General features: G+C 39.1%; 4 protein-coding genes across 6 annotated transcripts; 3 read left to right on the top strand and 1 right to left on the bottom strand.

The window, feature by feature from the left end:
• The first annotated feature begins 1331 nt into the window (after positions 1 to 1331).
• Positions 1332 to 3092, top strand: LOC311031976 (small ribosomal subunit protein eS26). The gene is made up of 4 exons (XM_084038575.1): positions 1332 to 1397; positions 2327 to 2504; positions 2593 to 2723; positions 3000 to 3092. Exons 1-4 carry the CDS (start codon positions 1395 to 1397, stop codon positions 3033 to 3035), a joined length of 348 nt encoding a protein of 115 aa, XP_083894701.1. The 5' UTR covers positions 1332 to 1394; the 3' UTR covers positions 3036 to 3092.
• Positions 3093 to 3229: 137 nt separating this feature from the next.
• Positions 3230 to 11494, bottom strand: LOC311031954 (zinc finger protein Eos-like). 3 transcript variants are annotated; one of them, XM_084038552.1, is made up of 8 exons: positions 11390 to 11493; positions 10256 to 10313; positions 10048 to 10152; positions 9476 to 9730; positions 9016 to 9183; positions 8773 to 8922; positions 8342 to 8473; positions 3230 to 7888 (listed from the first exon to the last, which is right to left on the bottom strand). In XM_084038552.1, the coding sequence occupies exons 2-8, from the start codon at positions 10293 to 10295 to the stop codon at positions 7002 to 7004; spliced, it is 1737 nt and encodes a 578-aa protein (XP_083894678.1). In that variant the 5' UTR covers positions 10296 to 10313; positions 11390 to 11493; the 3' UTR covers positions 3230 to 7001. The 3 variants fall into 3 exon arrangements, with proteins under 3 accessions (XP_083894678.1, XP_083894679.1, XP_083894680.1); XM_084038553.1 differs by lacking the exon at positions 11390 to 11493 and adding an exon at positions 10945 to 11203; XM_084038554.1 differs by lacking the exon at positions 8342 to 8473 and having other exon boundaries at positions 11390 to 11494.
• Positions 11495 to 12706: 1212 nt separating this feature from the next.
• Positions 12707 to 17573, top strand: rhebl1 (Ras homolog, mTORC1 binding like 1). The gene is made up of 8 exons (XM_084024593.1): positions 12707 to 13102; positions 14029 to 14100; positions 14215 to 14282; positions 14703 to 14785; positions 15194 to 15250; positions 15345 to 15392; positions 15665 to 15746; positions 15829 to 17573. Exons 1-8 carry the CDS (start codon positions 13051 to 13053, stop codon positions 15919 to 15921), a joined length of 555 nt encoding a protein of 184 aa, XP_083880719.1. The 5' UTR covers positions 12707 to 13050; the 3' UTR covers positions 15922 to 17573.
• A 1016-nt stretch (positions 17574 to 18589) lies between these two features.
• Positions 18590 to 23455, top strand: prkag1 (protein kinase, AMP-activated, gamma 1 non-catalytic subunit). Its single transcript, XM_084028641.1, has 13 exons — positions 18590 to 18724; positions 19678 to 19729; positions 19828 to 19928; positions 20028 to 20109; positions 20199 to 20257; positions 20453 to 20498; positions 20592 to 20646; positions 20906 to 21032; positions 21174 to 21339; positions 21444 to 21481; positions 21772 to 21918; positions 22267 to 22366; positions 22509 to 23455. The coding sequence occupies exons 1-13, from the start codon at positions 18716 to 18718 to the stop codon at positions 22517 to 22519; spliced, it is 993 nt and encodes a 330-aa protein (XP_083884767.1). The 5' UTR covers positions 18590 to 18715; the 3' UTR covers positions 22520 to 23455.
• The last annotated feature ends 684 nt before the right edge of the window (positions 23456 to 24139 follow it).

Here is a 24139-nt window from a genome sequence, read left to right as displayed (position 1 = left end):
CAAAAACCTGCTCAGTTAAAACCAGAGCGCCAGTAATAGTCTTATTTTTTGGAACATGACTAACTACCAAAAAAGTGACGTATTTACTGAGATTTACTCTGAAGGAGTTATAATATCTATAAAACTAACTGAAAAAGTTGGAATGCTAAGTATCAGGTTCTTCTATGTTAAATCTGCTGATTTGCAGCTTTTTGTGTGTCAGTCTCTTCCCCACTGTTGCGAGAGCAAGGTGACTAAAAAAGCAATCTGATGATCCTGGGACTTTATTGCATCTCCACAGAACCTTCTGAACCTCATGACACAGGTCCTAAAGCTTGATCCACCACTGGATGAACAGTGCATCTCCTTGGTTGTCCAAGGAGAGGGGGATATAAGAGACCTTTATAATGGGATGCAAAAAAAAGCTACTTTGATGTCATCAAGAGCACTGTTGTTTCTCATGGACTTTGTGGTCTACCTTGATGATGAGGATGAAGATTACAGTTACATCAACCAAATAGACACACTTTCTCTTATAGTGCCATCGAGTGGTCTCTCAAAGTATAAAACACACACAGGTGAACCTCTCGGAAGAATTAAGCAGTGGTGTACCATTATGTTGATGCTAAATTCAAGAAATGTCAAATTCAAACAAATTGTAGGTATTTTTTTTCCTGTTTGAAATTAATGGCAGCCTCAAAGTAGGAAAAATACATTATTAAATATAGAAGAGCACACAGCATGCTTTAGAGATGGCTGCCTGGGATGCAATAATTCAGTGGCATACTTTTGTGAACCACGTTTTTACAGCAGCCTAAAATTGAATTGATGAAAAAATAAATAATCTGCTATTTTCAAATCCAGGGACAAAATATGTGGCCACTAGATTGATTACATTATATTTTATTTGTATATCTTCTTTCTATTATATTTTATTTCTATATCTTAATTTTTATTGTACTATTTTCTAGAAAAAATGCCTAATATTTTAACAGACTATTTTAACAGAATGCCTAATATTTGAACAGAACTAATATTGTATCAATCCTGTTGAATATAGTGCTGAAGAACATAGGTGGGCTTGTATTAGTGTTGTTCGACCGCACTGCCTCTGTGATTCGGCTTGTTGCAGTAATTTAGAACTCCGCTCACTCGAGTGACGCTTGGGTAAAACTTCCGTGATATCCCTCCGCTAATACAATATTATAAATTTAATTTCCCTGGGGGAAATGTGTGCAGTTTGTTTTAATAAAAAGACACAATTTTAACACATAATACATTATAAAAATAAATTCAAATAAAAATAAGTCATCGACGAGCTTGTATTAATGAAAAAGTATTTCGAGGGCGGAGCGGATGGCACTACTTGTCACGGCACAACCTCTTCCGGTCCTCTTTCCAGCTTCCCGTGCAACATGGTGAGTGTGTTTCAGTGGCCGCTGTGTTGCAAAGACAGAATTAAACCTATTTTTATTCGAATAATAAAACCAAATTATCTATATTTGTGTATTTTAATCGCTTATCTAAACCACAACGTGAAGAGTCATGCGTAGATGTCGCTAAAGTTTACTGAAAAATAAGCCGGGGCCTAATGCTAGCTGTTAGCAGGCTAACCGTTTTGTGCATGTGTTCCTCTGAACAAGCGAATTCTGACGGTGATGTGCGGAGAAACACAGCGAGGCCGTGTGGATTCCTCAAATCCCGTTTTTTAACGTGTACACTAATACGACAGTTAAATGAAACGGTCAAGCTTCAAAGTATACGTGTTTGCGAGTAAGTTCGTGTCGGTGTGGAAATGGCAGCCAGTTGGAGACGCCGCAGCCATCACATGAAATTGAAGAGCCAGAAGCTAATATAGACAAGCTAATCAATAGTAGTCACTCATCCAAACTGATAATTATGGCGAATTAGGACTTTGTCTTTTGACATCATTAAATTTGCTTTAACTAAATTGTTAATGTTGACGTAAACTGTTGTACTAGTTTCAAGAACGTGGAGGGAAGCTAACGTTAATTGAAATGGCACATTTAAGTAATTAAAGAGTGTAGGTGTTAGTAGGGCTGTTTTGTTTAGTTTAATACCTAGTATGGTGTACATACTACAAACATTTAACGGTACTGTTTTTAATTGAAAGAACTTCTTAAATTGTGTTTTTTGCTCTAAACACTAGCAGCCACACAGTTTGTCTAAATAGCTTGTTTTAAATTGGAGACTGTTTTCAGTACAGACCGTTTTGATACCCAATGTTGCAGACACTGTTCTGCACCAAAGAAGTATTGAGGTTCACTACCTAACCCCAGTTTAGGGACTATCACTTGTAACGTTCTAATTCCCATCTGTTTTACAGACTAAGAAAAGGAGGAATAACGGTCGTGCCAAGAAGGGCCGTGGCCACGTGCAGCCCATCCGCTGCACCAACTGTGCCCGCTGTGTCCCCAAGGACAAGGCCATCAAGAAGTTTGTCATCAGGAACATTGTGGAGGCAGCGGCCGTGAGAGACATCTCAGAGGCCAGTGTCTTTGACTGTAAGTAGTCGTCGTGAGGAGTGTTTGCGTTTTAACCCCCCGTGGCTTGTCGTCCATTTGAACCTCTTATTTTGTCTTCACCCCACAGCTTATGTCCTGCCCAAACTCTATGTGAAGCTGCACTACTGTGTCAGCTGTGCCATCCACAGCAAGGTGGTGAGGAACCGCTCTTGTGAGGCCAGGAAAGACCGCACCCCACCACCCAGATTCAGGCCTGCTGTAAGTACCTTCTACTGCACTCTGATCTGTTTAGAGAAGCTATGCAAAGTACTAAATGGTGAATCATTTCATTAGTGATAGCAGGAAAAGCAGAGGCGAAACAAACATTAATGGTCTTGTTACCTTCAGATGAGTCAATAATTAGGGTGTCGTAACTAGCACATTGAATGTAATGCAACATTATTTATTAGACCTGTTTGACCCGTTGCATTGTCTACAGTGGGAAGGGCCTGTATCAGGTAGCAATCTAAACTTTTCTTCTTCTTTTTTTCACAGGCTGGTGCACAGAGAGCCCCTCCTAAGCCCATGTAAAGCAGAATTTGAAGATGCTGTACACCTGAAGAATAAATTCAATTGTCTTTACAAAAACATGTGTGAAGCTTGTTGTTCTCAACTAAACATTAGTTGTACAGTTTTGGGAAAGACAGGCCTTTCAAGTGTTTTATTTGGAATAGACTTTCTTACAGTACAAAACTTACAGTAGTTTAAGATCAAATTATGCAAATGCATAACAATATGATACATTTTAAAAAGCGCTGCGGTTATTTAAAGCGATATCAGACCTTTTACAGGGTGGGAAGCCTAACAAATGGTAAAACTGGAGGGGACAAATAGTGCAAAAAGAAAAAAATTCAACACAAAATACCACAAATGTTTCTTATGAGTATAGTTTTACAATTGAGTAGCCAGTTTATTTGGTTGTCCTTATGTCTAAAATGGAAGGTAAACTGCATTTGTGTCATGCATCAGGCTTAGAAGTACATTAATGTCTAGTGTACATATGTATGAGTAAATCAATAAACGCCCAAACTTTGCAGCTTTTGAATGAGAAAGATGGACATTTTCCTAGGTGGCGAGTTTGCTAATTGCAGGACTTTAAACTTCAAAATTAGTTCCTGCAGAGGATTAGCAAAGTCATTAACAGTTTGTCACACTTTAAGGTCTCAACAGGTTTAGGTCTACAGGTCGTTTAAAATGTAATTCTTTGGCTCCTAGCAGTCTGCATTATCAAAGTATTCTTTTGAGGGTCAATGGGTTTATAAAATTAATTTTGTTCAGGCCAAGGTCATTGATTACAGGTGGTTTTAGTAAAACAAAAACTTCAAAGATGGAAATAGTAATTAGGAGCTGTTAGTAATGTGCAATACTTGCACCACATGATAAACAATTGGCAATCCAGGCTTTAAACTTGATGTGTGTACTGTCGAGAGAAAACGCATGTAGAGAAGACCTCAAGCCAAAGGCACAATAGTAAAGCACTACAGAAATCAAACAGAATCACACATGGGCCTTTGTGTCAATGCAGGCTGTTGCCTAAATCAGAATATACACAGTAAGGTAAGATGTAATCAGTTGGTCATTATTTTTGCCCGTGCAAGTAGACAAGACAATTCAATTTGCAATGACAATATCTTAAAGTCACACTCCGTTTTCTAGATTAAGTTGCAGGACTCTATACCTCAAGTGTCTGTCCCAACATGTCATAACAGTCTTCTATTCTTATATTAAGGCAAGATCATTTCATCATGAAACTAAACTACATCTTTCAAAGAGAAAAATTTAACCACCTGTTTGTGTCTGTACTTCTGATAATATCACCTTTAAAATCGAATAGTGGTTTGCACCAAAGCTAGCTTTCTAACCATCAACCAAAACAAATTTCACCTTAGCATAATTCTTAAACAAAATTGGGGTAAACTTTTATTATATTTATTTGCAAAGGGTAATCCCCAAATAATCTTTTCTAAAGGTCTTCTGCAAAACTATGTTGAGACAAGTCCTGGAAAAAAAGACAATTTAACATTACAAGGTTTTACGGAGAGCAATGAGGAGAGAAATATTTCCTTGCAGAGTCTTCCTAATCCATACTGTATGTACAAATATATTTTATTTAACTAATTAACATTTTCCCACTATAATAGGGAAACGTGCTTAACAATAGGGAAGAGGTGGTTCTTTGGTTCAGCCATGGGGGAACCATTATTTGGTACGAGACAGAATCAGTCATTGATCTAAAGATAATATGAAAAACAAGTACTTTTTAATTCATCTTCATAAAAGCAAGATTTCGAAGCGTCGAGACAGCTACTTTAAATTTGAGACTCTAGAGTTCAGTATATGACGAGACCAAGGAACCATTCACAACGATAGAATGACCATAAACATCCATTAAAGCCTTGAATGGTTCATTAGTTTCTGTTTAGCTTGCACAAGATCTCGGAAAAACAACATTTCTTGATGCTGCAAAATGCCAATTATGGTGAATTCAAGGAAAATCTTATTCAATATGTCCCAAACATTTTGTAAGCTGATGATTTTTACTTTTAGTCAGAATTTATTATTACTTTTTTCAGTCTGTCAGATTGTCCCAAACTTTAGCTATTATGTAGTTATTTATAATGGAGATAAATCTCATCAACACAAATTACGTATTGATTTTTGTGCCCAATTCTGTAATCTAGGCATAACAAATCAGCCTGCTAACAGTACGACTTATTCTGCTTAAAGTCAGATATAAACAAATAGTTTCTACAAAGACTACATCTATTGTTTTAACATGTAAACAAATAAAGACAGAATCAAGAGCTGACAGTGTTCTTTTAACTGACACATTTCGTTTCTGCACCATATTACCACAACAGGATATATAATAGATCACAATCAACCAAAACCCTTTTTGAAATAAACACCTGTTTTCACTCTGCTGACAGAAATGTGCACAAAGAAATTAAAAATGAAATATCTTTTTTTGGATTTAACCCGTCTCTGCACACTGCACTCATTCGTGTTATAGCAGCATGCGCCAAATGCCATGCACATTTAGTCTTTGATAAATTAGCAGAATTGGTTTTTGCAAACACATTAATGAAAATCAAACCAACGCTTGTTGAATAGGAGAATATAAATATTGTGCACAGCTATGAGCCAGAGCCTTGTGTCTGCAAAACCACTCCAGTAAGTAAATTATTTTGTAACTCATGATGTTTGACATCACCCAAAATAATCTGATTCAAGATATGACAGTTGGTAGCTCATGTCCTTCAGTCTGGCCAACAAGGTCTGATCGGGGCGAAGAAAGGCACAATACAATGAGATAACACCAACATAAAGTAAAAGTAGAAATAGATTAGTGTCGGCTTGCAGTTTGATGAAGTTAAGGGAAAATGTTAGACTGGTAAAGACCCTAACTTCTTCAGTAATCTCTAAAATTGTGGCAGTGATACTCGTACTCTTTTCCTAGTAGGATGTGAGGAAAAACATTCCATCAGTTTTTCCTCACATTTTGAGAGAAATGTGCAGGTCATTAATGTATTCCATAAAATAGTTTAATATAATCATAGTATTCTGGCAGGTATCAGTGCAACAAAAGCAGTCATAGAAAAGAAAAGCAAACATGTCATACACTGCCTCACACGGCATTCACACACAAAAGGTCTTCATTTTCCAATTATTCAACTACCATGAAACTCGGGGGTCTGTCTCACACACACTCTCACACTCTCACTCTCTCACACACACACACACACTCTCTCACACACTCTCTCACACACACACACACCTTTCCATCCCCTCCATTAAAAACAAAAGTGCATTTCTATGTCACGGACAACCCCTCAAAACAGAAATAATCGACTTGGACCTGGTTTTTGAGTTTGGTCTGCACTTCATGTTTCATCAAAAAATTATCATTACAGAAACAACCCCACATTGGGGGAAAAACACATTGCAGAGCATAACATTTGGGAATCATTTCAATGAATAAGTGCTTTTAGAACAAGGCATTCAAATCTCAGATTCCATTGTAGGCGAGCCTATAAACTTCACATTAATCTTTTACATTTTATTTATGTTAAAGTGCGTAAAAAGGGACAGAAATGGACAAAAATCTGATTTCTCTACTGTAATTTGTGCATCAGGTTTGAATCCTGAATTTTGGAGCAAGGCACATCTGCGGATGAAAAAGTGCATTGGCTCTTCATCTACTTTAGAATACATTGAATTTAAAGTGCATTTTAAATTGATTAACTGAATTAATTAATTAATTCTTCAAAGTGCATTAAAAATAACGACCATTATAATAAGTTTAATAAAAACACAAGTTTGCTATTAATGCTGGTACATGCTAACTGTACCAGTGCCTGTTTAAAATATTCATATCAGTCATTTCATCAGTGTCTCCTTTAACTTGTGTGCAGACCAAACTCAGCCAGGTCCTTGTCTCAGTGTAAAAATAGCTCTAGGTGGAGTAGATTGACCCCCCCCCCCCTCTCCTTAGCCTCAGTCAACGATGTGCTCCCCACGAACGATGTGTGAAGAAAATTCATAGCGGTCCTGGCTGCGGTGGCCACAGATGTTACAATCAAAAGGCTGGGGGAAACCGTGGCAGCCCATATGAATGGTAAACATGACATGGTCCAGGAAAAGCACACGGCAGTGCCTGCAACGGAACGAGCGCACAGCTCGCCCCTCCCCGTCTACAACCCGAAACGCCTCCCTAGAGGTGGAGGAGGGTGCTGTAGGTGAGCTTGGAGTTGGCGCATGGGCAGGAGGAGGTAGAGCAGAGTGGCCTCCATCCTCTCTTTCTAACTCCCTGTCTTTGGCATGGCTGGGACTGCGTCTCTCCCGATTCCTGTGGTGTGCAACAGTAAGAGGCGCTGCATGATGGTTGTTGGAGTGGTGAAGATGATGGCCGTTGTTACTGTGCATGGTTGGAGTCAGAGCGGTACTGTTGCAGGGCTCGTCGGTCATGCTCTCTGTATCCGTAGAGTCCTGGCACCCATTGCTAGGTGAGGGTGCATGACTGCGACCCGCAGGCAGGTCTTCATGACCCTCTGCTGCCTCCCTCCCCCCTACACCTGCACCTCCCAACCCAGCTCCAGTACCGGTGCAATCCAGCCTCGGGCCTAGAGCGACAGAGGTGTGACTGGAACTATGGATTGGCCTGAGTTCTGATAAACATGAAGGATGAGTGGTGGGGAGGTGTAGAGGCCTCAGTGTGTCTGACACCCCTCCTCCTCCATTACCTGCAACACTTGCGAAATCTCCTCCCAGACCAGTAAAGTGCTGGGTTTCAAAGTCCCCTGTGTGCATCTCCCCATCTTTATCCAAACCAGCGCTGAGCTCATAAGGTGCATCTGCAAGGTTGAGGCGTATGTGCTTCTGTCCTGCAATAAAGAAACACCATATTATGACGTCAGAAAACAGAAAAAATAATACATGGGCAGGCAGCTTGCCCAGGTTAATGAGACGCCTGAAAAGTTATTTGGATTCATTCTAGATGCCACAACCAGGTTGGAGGTTATGATGATTGAGTTCAAATTCAAAATCAAGTTTTAATTAAAGGCCAGCATTTTATTTGTATAACTAGACAAACCTGTTCCTGTTTGTCCTCAGCCTGTATTTACTGTGAGACCGCAGCTCTCCTGCACCAGCTATGTGCAACTCTAATCAATTAACCTCTAAACAAAGCACAGTTGTACCTACAGCCAATCATACAGTCTGGATACATAAAATCGCACAAAAAGTTCAGTACTCAGATCAGTACTATTCTGTGTGGTATCCAATTCAACCAATTCATACGGCTTTCAGTTTCCTCCACACTGAGACCAAATGCTCACCTACAAATTTTTGTGGTGTGGATCTCTTGCGTTTGGTGATGCTGTTGGCAAGCCGATCGATAAATGCCATCTTGTCTGAGGAGGGTTGCAGTAGAGAGTCTGGTATAAACTCAAGCTCTCTCATCTCCTCTCCTGCGCAGAGTACAAACAAATTGTATGTTATTTTGGGGGTTTTCTTATTACCCAGACAGCATTTATCCCAAATGTTTAAGTTGTATGGTTTTCAATGTTTGGATAGACAAGAAACTAAGCGAGGGGTTGTATGCATTACCTTGTTATGGAGGTAGACTAAATTTCTACACTAGATGCCACTACAATCCCTTTGGAGACTGATATTTACGACACCATATTGTGATTTTGGTTCCTGTCTTATCTGACAAAGTGTTGTTTACTCCTGACATGACATCTCCATCAATGCCATGAAACCGTACCTGGATTCTGTGCACAGGAGGCCTGCTGTGACTCCAGACTTTGTAAGTAGCTGTGGCAGCGCTCACGGTGCTCCTCCAAGGTGCTCTGCTGTTTATAACTACGGCCACAATAACTGCATTTATATGGCTTCCCTACAGTTGGCGAGGACACTGGAGACAAAGTATGAAGAAAGCATTGTTATCACATTATTGAACAACATCATAAAAGAAAAAAAACAATTATCAGGCATGACTCTGTCCTACCTGCATGAGTGCGTAGGTGGCCAGTGAGCGCATCTCGTCTTCGACAGGCATAGCTGCAAAAGGGACACTTAAAGGGCTTCTCCCCTGAGTGCAGCTTGATGTGGCGGAGCAGGTTACCCTTTTGAGTGAAGGAGGCACCGCACTGATTACACTGGAAAGGTCGCTCACCTGGGGAAAGAAAAGATCACATTTGTCAACCTTACTTGTTTGAGGAATTTTAGAGTTTCTGGCACATTAGACCTCCCACAAGAATCCCTCGTGTGAGCAGATTTGTACTCTTCCATCTAAAATATCTCTATGACCCAGTCTCATATTAGTCATGGACCACTTTTCTTAAAACTTTTCTTCTTTTTAGCATTCATCTTCTTGTAAACCATTCACTCTACATTTCCATCAGTCTGTCAGTGGGTCCTCTAAAACAATGACACTGCTAAATGTGTTATCTTTATGATGATTTTACCTGTATGGCTGCGTTTGTGCACCATGAGAACATTAGGCCCAATGCAGATCATTCCACAGATGTCACACTTGAGCTTTCCATTTGGCAGTCTGGTGGCTCCAGCTTGCATGCTTTCAGCATTGGTGAGATCCCTGTAGTCTCCGACAGCCTCAGATCCCTGTTCTGGACCTCCTTCCTCTACCCGCTCCCCTCTTTCATCTTCAGTACTGCGACCTGGGTCTTCATCGCTGTACAGCTCCACTTTAATTGAGTTGGCTACAGAGCAAACAAAGGGTCTTAAATTAAATTAGATAATCTGTCAACCAAGGTATTGACAAACTTAAAAGAAGGAGACAAAAGAGGCTGCACAGGCTTAAATGTCATTACTAACACTGTGATATGAGATGATATTATTAGATGAACCTTTGCACAACCTTTGAAAATAGTTGATATATCCCAGTTTGATTATACATTACTGTGACATGTCCCATTATATATTGGCAGCTGAAAACTTGTGGAATAACTAAGATTTGGGTATTTGATTAACCATTACATAGACTGTTTTGTGGATTCACAGTTATTTTCTCACTGACCACTGAGGGAGCGACTAGGGGAGGTCTCCTTGCTGTTTGGGGTGCTAACTGTTGGACCTCCAAGGGCCCCAGAAAACTCTCTTTCCATTGACGAGTCTCCGCTAGCTGTGACCAGAAGTGAAAGAAACAAAAGCAAGATCTGTCATTTGAACAACAGGTAAACTAATGAAAGTAAGTATGTACGTGATGAAAAAAAAAACAGTCATACCTGATATGTAAGTCCGGCCATTGCAGTCATCAACATCCATGCTAGTTCACACTGAATACTGAAATGAAAATTATGAATTACATCTCTTAAAACATTCACTCAGGCACCAGTTCACTCAAACAATCACATAACAACAGTTTCAGGTAGAAATCATGAAATGAAACCCCCTGCTGCCAGTCATGTTACATTGGTACCGCCCAAGAGATAATTCATAGAGGTACAGAATAGAAACATCTTATAATACCACACTTTTAATGGCCCAAAAAATAAAACGCCTAAGGGTAGCGTAAATATCAGCTAACTTCCATACATTTTGAAGCGCACCAATATTTGGTAACGATAAGTGTAACGATCCAAGCTGACAATACATATGCTGAAGATTAAGTGGGTTAATTACCGGTAATCATAGCAGAAAATGGTTAACTAGCTGCTAAATTAGCGCCACCTCTAACTTTAGCAACCATGGATAAGCTGATCTACTCAGTTATAATTAGGTTGACCCATGACAACATTTACAAAGTAACTTAATGTCCAACTAATTTAACATTAGGGAAATCAGTCAGGCACCCAGGTCGTACCAGAGAAAGATTACTGTAACGATTACCCTACGGCGGTGGCGTTGAATAAACCTAAGTTTACTGACCGGCCTTGGTGGCTAACGTTAGCTTACTGCATGTGATGGAAATTACCGTTAGCCAAGTTAGCTAAACTCAACACTGCACCGATACAACAGTCTGCCATCCTCGACAGCTAACTAAAACGCGTGGCGCAAAGTTACAGCTAAGTAATATGTGCGATGACGCAAGGTAAATAACGCTGAATTGTGACATTAATTGTCTAATTGACGTTAAGTTAGACGTTCATGCCACTACGACGTTTTGTTAATCGCTAGCACAACAAACCGACATTAGCCTGAACTATCTTAGCTAGCCACCGCATTCAATGTTTCCGAAACGGTTGCTATGGCACCCACCCCCTCCCAAGTGCTATGGCTAGCGCTAGCCAGCTAGTGGTTGGCTAGCTAGCTTGCGCTCCCTGAAGCCCCAAAGCTGAGCTTACAACACAACACAGCAGAGGCAGTCAACTAAAATGGACTTTAAACGTTGCCCGGTTCTCCAGCAACTGTCGTATTACCTGCCCCTGTAAGGACCGTTTCATTGAGGTTATTCCGTATTTTCATCTGACTGTTTACGACGGCAGCATCTCCCGGCAGCGTTTACCTCAAGCTTCAGACAATTTCCGGTTAACCCCCAGCAGTGAGTGGGTTTACATGAACCACTTATCTGTATCAAATCTGCCAAATATTAACACTCCTTAATGTATGTACACATAAAAACATCACTAACACGAATATACTTTGTATTGACTTAGCAGCAGAAGACAACATCTCGTTCTGGTGACTCCACGTAGAAGTAATTTCAAAGATTTATAAATAATGGAATTTGTGAGTGTTGTCTGAATGCTGCAGGCTTATATTAACATTAACCTTTATTGGGACAGTGTTTAACAGTTACAAATTAAAAAGGGTGGCATGATGCTCTTCCAGTGCGCAGTATGTTGGGATCCATGATGAGCCAATAGAGAATTTATAATGCATCAAGAGGAACTCAATAGCCATCCTCATCTGTAATACCTGTTTATATGACTTTGTTTTATTTTCAGACTAAAGCACAGTGCTTCAGTTTTATTTTTGCCTTCTTAACAAAAGGCTGCCGTTCAAGAACTTTGCTTACAATTTTGCAAAAAATGATTAGATAAGTCTGGAAATATCCAATGAAAGAATAAGTCAACAAAACATTTGGTACTCAACAGTTTTCAACACTCAGTGGTGTTCTGAACAGTACTCAAAAACTATATTAGATCAATACAGTAGTTAAGATCAATTTACACTCACCGTTGCCTGTTTAAGAACTAGGTCCACCACATGTTGTGCCTATGTTACAAGAGAGCACTAGATTATGTTCACTTATTTAAGGTAGATGAGGGTCAGGCTCAGAGGATCAAGTGGATTGAATGGGTGGGGCTTAAAATCCTCTATAGTTATTTAATCCTCTTTGTTTATTTCTCCTCAAACACATTTATATTATAAGCCTGTTTATGTTCAATCTAACAACTACTAATCACAACAGCATATTCTCAGATTGTTTTTTCCTCGGTTGTAATTCAGCTGACGTGTTTTACATCACGTTTACAAACCTCTGCCGGATTTCTCTACACTGAATCAGAGGAAAGCAATCTGACATGAAGAGCTCTCCACTTACACCCGTGACTGTGGCTTGAAGGTCAGCCTGGAAAAGTCTAAAAAGTCTGGCTGACAGAAACACGCTGGGACGCACAAAGAGTGACCTCTGCTGTACAGGCGCTCCAGAATACACACGCCCGTGTCAGTTATGACGTATCCGATGGTTTTACGACGGTGTGCTTACACAATGACACTTTCCGTCAGTTTGACTTGCGAATCGTAACCGCGTTGAGCGAGCGTTACTTCACTTCCAATTTCATTTGGGACTACGCTTTTCGCCGTTTCGAGCCATCGATCGATATCGATCACAATATCAGATACACAAGTAGATTTTTTGGGGGGGTGGGGGATACGTACAAGTTGTACTCGCTGTACTTTAAACTCTGAACTTCCAGCTTCGAGGCCCAGCAGAGAGCTCGAGCGGCGGCTGCGAAAAGTTTGTTGTTGTCACGTGATGTGAGACGAATGTGGCGATAAAAAAAAGTTTGCTTTCATAGTAAAAGTAGGTGACGAACTAAATAATTAAAACCCATCGGACGTCGTTTTCACCAAAATGCCGCAACCAAAACATCGAAAGATCGCTGTTATAGGCTACAGATCTGTCGGTGAGTAAAGCGTACGAGCTCGTGTGTGAGGAAGCTAGCTGGCTAACAGGCTAACGTACTGGCTTTGTTTTCATCTTTGGGCTATCCGACTAACACTAGTAACGCTAGATTGCGTGTGTTCGTGTGTCTTTGTGCTACGTATGTTCACTGAGCAGTTGCTACACTACACTGAAATCAACATCCTCTCCATCTTGTATAGCTGTAGCCATCTGTTTCTAACATTAGTTGTAGCGTCTGTATACATCCTGGTGTGGAGCCAAGCGGTGCGTTTTGAAACCTTCAGTCTAGCATGTCGTAACGTAAGTCCAGAATTAAGGAAGTCGGCCTGTAATCAAACAAGACCCGCGACCAAGTTATACCAATTCTTTTATATTCTTATATGCCTTTACGTTGCCAGTACGCCACATTATATCACAAATCAGAACTGTATTATTACTAACTGCAAATGTTTTATAGCTGTGTTCGCAGAGGCTTTAGTGTATCTGACGAGCATCTCAGATACACTAAAGCATCTCATCACCTGTGAAAATGTGTCGACCCTTTGGTCCACATCATCTAGTTGATGCTCTAGCATCACAGAATACATGTCACAGATCTCCTTACACCAAGGTCACAGGTATCAACATGTGTGGCCCCGTCTAAATACTACAGAGGCACTCTCATTGGTGATGCCTAGTAGTATGTGATGTGGCAGGGTAAATACATACACCAGGGCAATATACCTGAGATTCTTAATTGGGTCATAGAATGTATGTAACTTATCATGTAATGTGTTTTTTCCTGTGTAGGGTTTCATGTAAAGGCTTAAAGCCATTAATACTCAACTATGACTATGTGTGTTTAGTAGTGTAATGTCTAGGATTAATATAAAGGAAGGGATTGTTTTAAAGTAAAACAACCACTTTGTGTCTCGTTTCCCTCCACAGGAAAGTCATCTCTTACAATACAGTTTGTGGAAGGACAGTTTGTTGACTCCTATGACCCCACCATCGAAAACAGTACGTGTCATTATTATATTATTATATTAAGACATTGCAACAAAAAGTCTCAATGGTTTTTACCTGAAGTAAAGATTTGTTTTGTAAAAGCTAGTTCTCTCTCCCTCTCCACAGCCTTTAACAAAATGGTCAGCGTGAATGGTCAAGACTTCAATCTTCAACTGGTTGATACAGCTGGACAAGTAAGTTGTTCACCTCCCACCATACGTGACACAAGCACTAAACTCTTGGTTTTAAATCAACACTTGATCTAAAGAGATTTGTTAAATCCTTATATTTAGCTCCTTGGTTAAAACAATGAATTGTTACATTAGTGTTGAGCAAGATGTCATAGAGACATTAAATGTTCAATTTAGCGTTCAGCCTGTTAATGTCACAAGTTCGCATTATCTACGCTGCCTCACCGGAAATTTTACTTAGCTGTAACTATATTAATTTAAGCTGGTATTATGATGTACTCCTTCTGATTGACAAGTTGTCTATTTAATTGGAAGTGCCAGTTTTAGAAGCTATATAGTCTTGTATGTCTGACTCGATTCTAATAATCTGGTTTGGTAACAGCCATACCAAATAAGATTATAATATCTCTTTCCTGTCTTTAGGATGAGTACTCAATTTTTCACCAATCCCACTCAATGGACATCCATGGGTATGTCCTTGTCTATTCAGTGACTTCCAATAAAAGGTGAGTGGATGGTTCTGTTTTCATATCTGTATGAATAATGGACACACACTGTTAATTCTGTTAAAACACAATATTAGATAGACAACACAATATGTGTCTTACAGTTGATGCTAACATTCAGGCTTTACCCTTCATGCTACATGAATCCTAAACCTCAACAATCTAATATCTAATGTTGTATAATTGCCATATAACAAGGTTCATAATGTTCAATTTTATGTTTTTTTTATTTATTTTTTTGTATTCAACTTCTTTGGGTGCCTGTTTGCCCATTGCTTTAACCAAATATGCCAAAGTAGAGGGTAATTTGGACTGGCAGTGTATTGTAATAGTAAGTGGCATACAGGTTGGAGTTGCATACTGAGGTCTCAGATCAGTATCTGAAAGTACTTTGATGTCTTTGTTCAGTTTTGAGGTTGTGCAGGTTCTACATGACAAGCTCCTAGACATGGTTGGGAAGATTCAGTAAGTTTAGTTGAATCTCTAAAATTCAATGCTTCCAAAATTGTTTTTTAAAAATCTTTTTAAATTCAAAAGTCATGTTTTTTCTTTTTTTTAGGGTCCCAACTGTTCTTGTAGGGAACAAAAAAGATCTCCACCTGGAAAGGTAATCAAGATTATTAAAAGTTTTTAGAATAGAAACCACATTATGTTATTATCATCAGATTCAAATACTGGTAATAAAACATTAAAGACAAATTGATACGTGTGTTAAATGGTAAGTCTGTCAATCTTGTGTTTTTTCTTAGTGTCAACAAATGCCATGAAAAGAGCAAAACCACCCATTAATTCATCCTATTAACATATATTGCCTGTGTAGCCGAATCTAATTCAACATGTGTTTTTTAGTAAGTGAAGCTTATGTTTCATTTTCTTCAGGGTTATCAAGCCAGAGGAGGGAAAGAAACTTGCTGATTCCTGGGGCGCTGCATTCATGGAGTCCTCAGCCAAGGAGAATGAGGTAATGATCTCTTTTCATTGATGGAGTCCACATATTCAATGTGACACAGATTCACTCTTATGACAATAATTTTGCAATACAGACTGCTGTCGAAGTTTTCAAGCGGATCATTTTGGAGATGGAGAAAGCCGATGGAAATGCACCCCAAGACGAGAAGAAGTGTGCTGTGATGTAAACGTATCTACAGGACATCAGTAAGGTCACTTGCTGAACACAGGAGCCACAACTTCACCAGCTTGCCTATCGTGACCTCACCGACACCAAGACGCAGCAGTGGAGCCTCTTTACTCCATTGTGATACCCTATTGATTTACATTGATTTACATAGCAAGCCAACTGCCCAGACAGTTGATAAACTGTCCCATTAATTGTTACCACAGGGGGAAGTTTCTAAGAACAAGATTAATCTTTGTTTAAGACAAAGATGCTTTGTCGGTGAACACTTTAAGTATTGAAACATAATCTATAACTGGGCAAAATCTTGACTGTCAGTTCAACCAAACGCTCAGAATGCAAAATACTATCGCCAAACATTGGTCCCAATTAATTACATAATTTTCTTCTTTTTTTTTTGTGAACATATTGTAAATCTGATGTTTGTGACATCATTGGCTTAACTCTCATCATTCTTTGAGTAGTTGAGTAAATGTACAGGTAGGGCTGGTTAACATTTTTTTAAGGACTGGTATTATTTCAACAGTGAATGGGGAGTCACAGTTCACATTGCTTTAAATGTGGTGTTAAAATGTTAGTATCTCTCACAAATGGTGGATTTACTTGGAACACCCTGGGATGGAGATTCCACATAAGACATTTCACTGGTTTCACAGTTCTCATCATAGTCATTTTTTATCAACTCATCTTCTGGTACCTTTCACCCATGAACTCTTGAACGGCATCTTCAGGATGGAGAAATCTATTTGTAAATCTAACAACTCACATTTTAAGCTCTTCCACTCAGCAGATTAGACTAGTCCTCATTGTTTCTACAGTGTACTTTCTCCTTATTGACTGTAATTAAGATGTCATCTTATGGACAACACTCAGAAATGTAGTATAGATTGGAATAGATCTTTGGTATTTACCGGTAATGGCCTTTTTATACAATATAAATAGAATCTTAGAAATTGGTTTGATACTGTTGATTATATTTTGAGTGGTGCAGGTTTGCGCTCCCTTCAGTATCCTAAGTAGAGTATATCTTCTTATAAGTACGTAATTATTAACATTGTTGATTTGCAATTTTTCTAAATTGCATTTGAACACTGTAAGACTATATTTAATTTGCTGAAGGCTACAGAGTTAAGCGTTGTAACCTTTGAGCTCATGGTTTTGATGTGATGATTTATGCAGGCTTGATAGAACCAAGCCAGGAAGGCATGCAGTCCATTTAATTAATATTGTGGACTTGCATGATCACTGTCAGATGCTTGAGATCCTGAATTACTTTTTTCCCCTTAGATCCTGTAGTCTTACAAAGACATGACACAATGTGGATTTCCCCCCATAATCCTCATGTTGTACCTGTAGTGGGTAATTGTATTTTTTTTTTATCAAGTGATTTGCTTAGTAAGTAGTTGATGATGGTTGAACCGAAGCTGGTGATGCTGTGTCTTGTGCCTTACAGTCCCTCAAACTTCCTCATCTGCTTCCCTTCATGACTCAAGGTGCTCTAAAAGGTTTTTTTTCCCCTTCTTCTGTTGACTTGATACCATGGTGCAGGTGGTTTTGTAAACCTGAACACCGGTATCCCCTTGTGGGTCAATGTTAATTCAGAAATCTTGCTGTAAACAGTTTTGTATATAAATAAATCTGTTACTCATTTGATGTGCAGATTTTGGCTGGATTCTTTAGGGAGCAAAAAACAAGGTCACCTACAGTATTACAGGTTGATGTACTACAATAGCAAAACTGTAACTTCACTTACGTGCATTATTACTGAATAAAGGTATGTAGGCATACACAGCATCATAGTATGGAAGATTAATTTCTGGTCTGCTTCAGACAAGAAATTGTGTAAACCAGATTCGGAATCATTTTTATAATTATTTACTGATGGATACTGATTCCAAACTAATTTAGGGGCTAGAATTAAATAGTATGTCTATACAGTTCAGAGGATGGCGGGGTTGGTCTTCAGTAGGTGAAAGAAGTGAGAACAGGTTATTTTAAGTTTACAGTATGAAGTCAATCAGGGGAGATTTTATGTTTATTTAGGATGCATACATGTGGGGACAATGCACCTTTTAACTTAAACAAACTGCCCTCAAACTTGCATCTTGCAGCCCCTTGGAGATTTTAAATATCAGAATTTTGACAATAAATAATCTTGTAATTAAAAAAAAAACTGTTTAGTTGTATTCTTGTTAATGTTTCTTGTTCTCTGGTCTCTCTTTGAAAATAGCTCTAAATCCAATCCAATGAGCCTTCCTGATTAAAAACAAGATTAAATAAGAAGTGTAATGGATTTGCAGACATCCTATCTAAAATATCACTAAATATGAGGCATATAATAGACACGGCATTTGGCAACTAATCAAAAAGAAAATATTCTGCAGAAAATGTGTGCTGGGAACAGTGAAGGTAGAATAAAGGAGGTAGTTCAATCCAGAATAAGGTTTGATGACACTGTACCTTATAATGCACGTTGTCAAACCTAACAAAGAACATATAAATCACAGCCGAGGGTGAGAATATGATTTAGAAGGGATGCTGTATGGAGACAAATGTAAACTTGAGCCTGTTCTGGTCCCGCCACAGTAGGTGGCGGTATGCACCTAAAAGTTGGTGTTGCAAACCGATAAACATGGAAAGAACAAGAAATGGTGGCACCTTACCACTTGCACTACGGTAACCACTCGACTGTGCAGCCATTCAAGTCACAGAGGAAGAGACCTGTGGTGTTGCGAGATCCTACCTGGCAGTTGTGAACGGAGCCAGCTTCAGGAAGGCGATACAGTGAATGGAATATGGAGTGTGTAAGTACTCCTGCTAACTTAAGCGTGTGTAGATCGATAGGTTTTGAATTAAGCCTCCACACCTTAAGTTAACTTATATGACTTCCCGAACAATGCTAACGATAGAAGCTAGCTAGCTAGCTAATTCAGGGTAGAGTAGCTCTGAGGCTAGCACATTCGTTAATAACGGTAACCTAGTCAAACGTGAGGTAGGACACGCATGTGTTTGCCCCCGGGTAATGTGTGTGTGGTTTCAGCGCCAATAATTAACTACATAGACATGACAGTGTGCCATATAACGTTGAAACCTCACCAGTGTAACGTAAGGTTGACCGACGTTCAATTCAAAGCTGAAATGAAAGTCAGTCACCTCCTTAATGTCAACACACCGTGACGGTAGCTAGCTTCATGCTAATACTTGGCTAACGTTGTTATTATGGTGTTGTTCGAAGTGGCGTCGTTCAGTTTGCAACTTTAAACAGTGACGTCACCGTCTGTCGGTCAACCGGCCGCAGTTATGGCCATGTTTCACAACGCTCAGTCGAGTGACGTTAGACAATTATCCTTCGTTACAGTTCCTTGTTGTTGAGCAAACGTTACCTGGCTGCGGTCTACGTGTATACTGACGATGCGCATTTTGTGTGTCATGTAACCTGGGTAATAATAGTAGTGGACCGGTTAATAGTTAACCTTTTGAAGAAGAAACATTGAACACGATGTGATACATAATGTCAGAATGACCCTCCAACGTTAACTTTACCTAAGCTCTGCTATTAACCAACACGTGGCATTATAACAGCATAAACATAATGGTGTTGAACATAACACATTTAAAATCTAAAGTCGTATGCTTGTAGCCTCGCTTGGCCACGTTATGCAGGCTTTCAATCATTCACAATAACTTTTTTCACATTGACTTTGACAGAGTCACTTGGCAAACAGAACGTTGATTACCTATTATTCCTTTATTTCAGATTCCAGTGGCTATTGATGATCTTGAGGGCAAAAAGGACCCAGTCTTAGACGGTAAAGGACTTGTATATATTTTGTGAGACCAAACTCAGAATTCTTTTTTTTTTTAAACGGCGAACAGCGTTCCTCAATAATCTCTCTCATTCCTTCAGACCCAGAGCACAATGTGTACACCAGGTTTATGAAGTCCCACCGGTGTTATGACCTCGTACCTACCAGCTCCAAACTGGTTGTGTTTGATACATCGCTTCAGGTAAAACAGAAACTTTAAATAAAAATAAATTTACAAAAATGCAATCTATCTGTCATTAGCTAATTTAGACTGAAACATTTGGTGTAATTAATCTCACAGGTCAAGAAGGCATTTTTTGCTCTCGTGTCTAATGGGGTAAGAGCAGCGCCTCTGTGGGACAGCAAGAAGCAGTGTTTCGTTGGTGAGGGCAATCGTCATTTCGCACACATTTTACTCTTTTTAAGACAAAACAAGGGAAGGACTCAGTTGGTTCTCTTCATGCATCTGCAGGTATGCTGACCATCACAGACTTTATTAACATCCTACATCGCTACTACAAATCTCCATTGGTAAGGTGATGGACACCAATTGGTTAAAGTCCTTGAATTGTAAGATTAAGTATTACAGGCTTTTATTTTGATGCTGCTGAATGTGTCATTGCAAGTTTTCGGTTTGTTTCAAGAGCTTGATTACTTTTAGTTACTGTTAAATATGTCAACCCTCTTTGTCTTTCTTTCTCTCTTCACTTTCTCGTAATCTTTCAGGTTCAGATATACGAGTTGGAAGAACATAAAATTGAAACATGGAGAGGTAAGAAGGTTTAATTAGTATGTAATATACTGTTTTCATCGACTTATGTAATCTTGAAGATCTTGACTATGTTTTCTATTTTTGTTGAACTAGAATTGTACCTTCAAGACTCTTTTAAGCCCTTGGTTAGCATATCTCCCAATGCAAGGTGAGTTTTTCTTTTTCTCTTTTTCTTTTTTTTAGACGAAGGTTTGGTTTTCCAGTAGTACTTTCAGATATCTACATGTTGTTGTTGCTAAACCTTTTGTTGTCTAAATTAAGTTGCCAAAATACCAACAGTTAATGTTAGTATATATATCCTAGCTATTTTTCGGTTCACTATTTTCTATTCAACCATCTCATCTCTCGACATGCTGTGTCTAAAATAACTTCATTAACTTGGTCCTCTCTGAACATCTGTGTCACAGTTTGTATGATGCAGTATCATCTCTGCTGAAGAATAAGATCCACAGGCTGCCTGTAATTGACCCCCTGACAGGGAACACGCTCTATATCCTCACACACAAGAGGATTCTCAAGTTCCTGAAGCTTTTTGTAAGTCCCTTTGGTTTCTCCTCAATTCTACTTCTGATTACTTTAAATAATTTTCAGTGTTTGGGTCTGATAAAAGCATGGCAGATGTTCTTCTACAGTTTTAATGGTTAAGTGTGCACGATCTCTGGTTATTGTTTTCAGATATCGGAGATGCCAAAACCCTCATTCTTGAGACAAACCTTAGAGGACCTAAACATTGGAACTTTCCAGAACATAGCAATGGTCCGCACAGACACACCGCTGTACACAGCGCTGGGTATTTTTGTTGAGCAGCGAGTGTCGGCACTCCCTGTTGTGGATGACAAAGGTATGTGGGCTGGTTGAAATGTCATCCTTGTTGATTTTGCATTGATAACGAGAGACCTCTTGAATTTATTTTGTTTGTGTACTGATATGCTGCCTTTCTTGCAGGTCGAGTGGTGGATATATACTCCAAATTTGATGTTATAGTAAGTGCTTTTTACCTTTTTTTTTAAATAAAAAAAATATATATTGGCACATATTAAACGGTAAACCGCACTTGTTATAATTCCCCAAATTCCAAGATGATGCATTCAAATTGCTAGTGTTATTCAACCAATAGTTCAAAACCCTACAATATTCAGTTAACAATCAGATATGACCAAGAAAACTTATTTGAAGGATTCATTTATACTGGGATTTTAACTATTTCTTTCTTTTTTTTGCAATTCAAGTTTACAAAACATGTTTAACCTGAATAAAAAATGTGTTTATACAGAACCTGGCAGCAGAGAAGACGTACAACAACCTGGATCTGACGGTGACTAAGGCCTTGCAGCACCGCTCTCAATACTTTGAAGGAGTGCTGACCTGTCACAGGCACGAGACCCTGGAGGCCATCATCAACAGACTGGTGGAGGCTGAGGTGAGAGTCGGATGTCATTATGTGTCATCAAGTGGCTCTTTTGTGGCCAGTTGGTCCCCTGTTGCTTTTTGGCTATTACTGTCTGGAGTTTAATTAATCTTTTGATAAACAATGCCTGAAATATACCTGTTTTTTAAATCGCAGTCCTTAGAGACATCAAACGCGACCTGAAAATGAGCAAAGTCTCAACTAACTTGACTAGTGTGTCTTTGTCTCTCGTTTTCAATGAGGCTGTATGTGTATAATTACATTATCGTGGTTCAGTTACTTATGAAATGTACTTTCCAAAGTAGAAATACCCTTGCAGATGAAAAAGTAACCTTGATGGTCTTCCTGTGTGTCCTTCAGGTGCACCGGCTGGTGGTGGTGGACGAGCAGGATGTGGTGAAGGGAATTGTCTCCCTTTCAGATATCCTCCAGGCATTAGTGCTGACTGATGGAGAAGAAGGCAAGTACAGTTGTAATACCACCTTAAGATCTTTGGAGCTTACGCTTTTCCGTGTTGTAAACACAGGAAGTATTTTAAGTACTATTAAATGTACATGTTCATGGTAAACTAAATGATGTGGTTTTGTTTTTAATGTCCACAGGCACAGTTTGAAGAAGTGACCAAAACAAGGACCCTTTGTTAAGTTCAGTGCAAAGGGAGAAAGAACTAGCGTGTAAGTTTGACAGTATATTGAAGTATCTTCACCAATTCCTATATTTACACATGAAGACTTCTCCCTCTGCAGAAATATGACGCTTTAGCAACACAACAATGTAAAATTATAGTAGCACAAGGCATACAGAAGCTCTCGTAAATTGAGCCAAAAGATCTCTGAAGAGGAGCAGAAGGATCTCAGGATGACCAGGCATCATTCCCACCTCTGTGCTCGTCGACCTACATACAGTGGAGGAGGACCATTAATTATAACCTGATTACGAATGTAGTCCCGTTAAATCCAGTTATCAGTGTATTGCCTTTTGTTGGCAGCATTTCATTTCTATAATAAGTAATCTAGATGCACATAAAGCCTATGTAAGGGTAAACGGAGATTAATGTTTTGCCACAGTCTGAAATTTGCTTTAGACTCGTTTATTGTACTTATAAATAATATTGCCATTTTCCAGCTTAAATTGTTATCCAGCTAGTTTGATCCGTTAACACACAGGTGGGGGATTTAGTTCAAAAACATTTTTTGTCTACCAATTTGCCAAGGCATATATTGATGGTTACAGAGGTATTTATCTGTATGTATGTGTCATACATACTGTACATATATATAATACATGCATAAAAAAACTAGCTTCATGCTACCTTTGTATGCATATTGTAAAAATGATTTAGCCTAATTTATCAATCTAATTCTAGACCTTGAAGATTTTGGAAACGTCCAGCAGTCTGCACTAGTGAGTTCAGATGTAAAATGAAAAAGGCCTCGTCATAATCTTACTAAATTTTTAATGGGACAGGACATTTGCAGGTTTAGGCTCAGGACCTATTGCTTAAAAATCTCTGATAAAGGTTTAGGCCAGTAAAAAAAAAAAAACAATTGGAATTATATAAATTGATCAACAATTTAAATCACGTTACAACGGCTTAAATCTGACAGCAAAGTAGCAGACCTGGGAGAGCACCGTAGGCTCTTGTGAGAATGTCATTGAAGTCCAGAACAGCACTGATGAATCTGCTGTTAAGAGACGTTAATTGTGCTGTATCCTGTTTGAATGCACATGTTCTGCATATTTATGGGTTTTATGTTTTGTCATTACGTCTCCGTTGTCATGTAAAACAAAATGTTTAATGGATTGTACATTTTACTTTAGAGACACCTTTTGTTTCTGTCTGTTTTGTTACTCACACTTTTGGGTTTTGGAATTATTGGCACTAAAGGGACTTGCTTATTGCTTCGTTGCTGCAAAATGTCATTTTTTTTTAAATGTGGTCCAGCATTTGAAAACAAATGGTCAAGTTTCTGTGGCGTTGTTCGTTTTCTGATTTTTACTTTTTCGGTGTGTTGTGTTATCCATTACTGTCTCAATTCTCACATGTTTATTCTATCGTTTTCTGTTCATTGCCTTTAGGGGACTTAATCAAAATCACTAAATACCAGCATTTCCCTTCCATTTTCCTAAGAGGGTGAGCCAGGAACATGTCACACTTCCTGTTTGGGTATATATGGAATGGAATGTGTACAACCGTTTGTAAATGCAGTTTTTGTAGCAATCGGCATTGAGG

This window comes from Eutrigla gurnardus (genome assembly GCF_963514095.1).
Source record: "Eutrigla gurnardus genome assembly, chromosome: 2".
NCBI lineage: Eukaryota > Metazoa > Chordata > Actinopteri > Perciformes > Triglidae > Eutrigla > Eutrigla gurnardus.
This window is presented reverse-complemented; position numbering and strand designations above follow the sequence as displayed.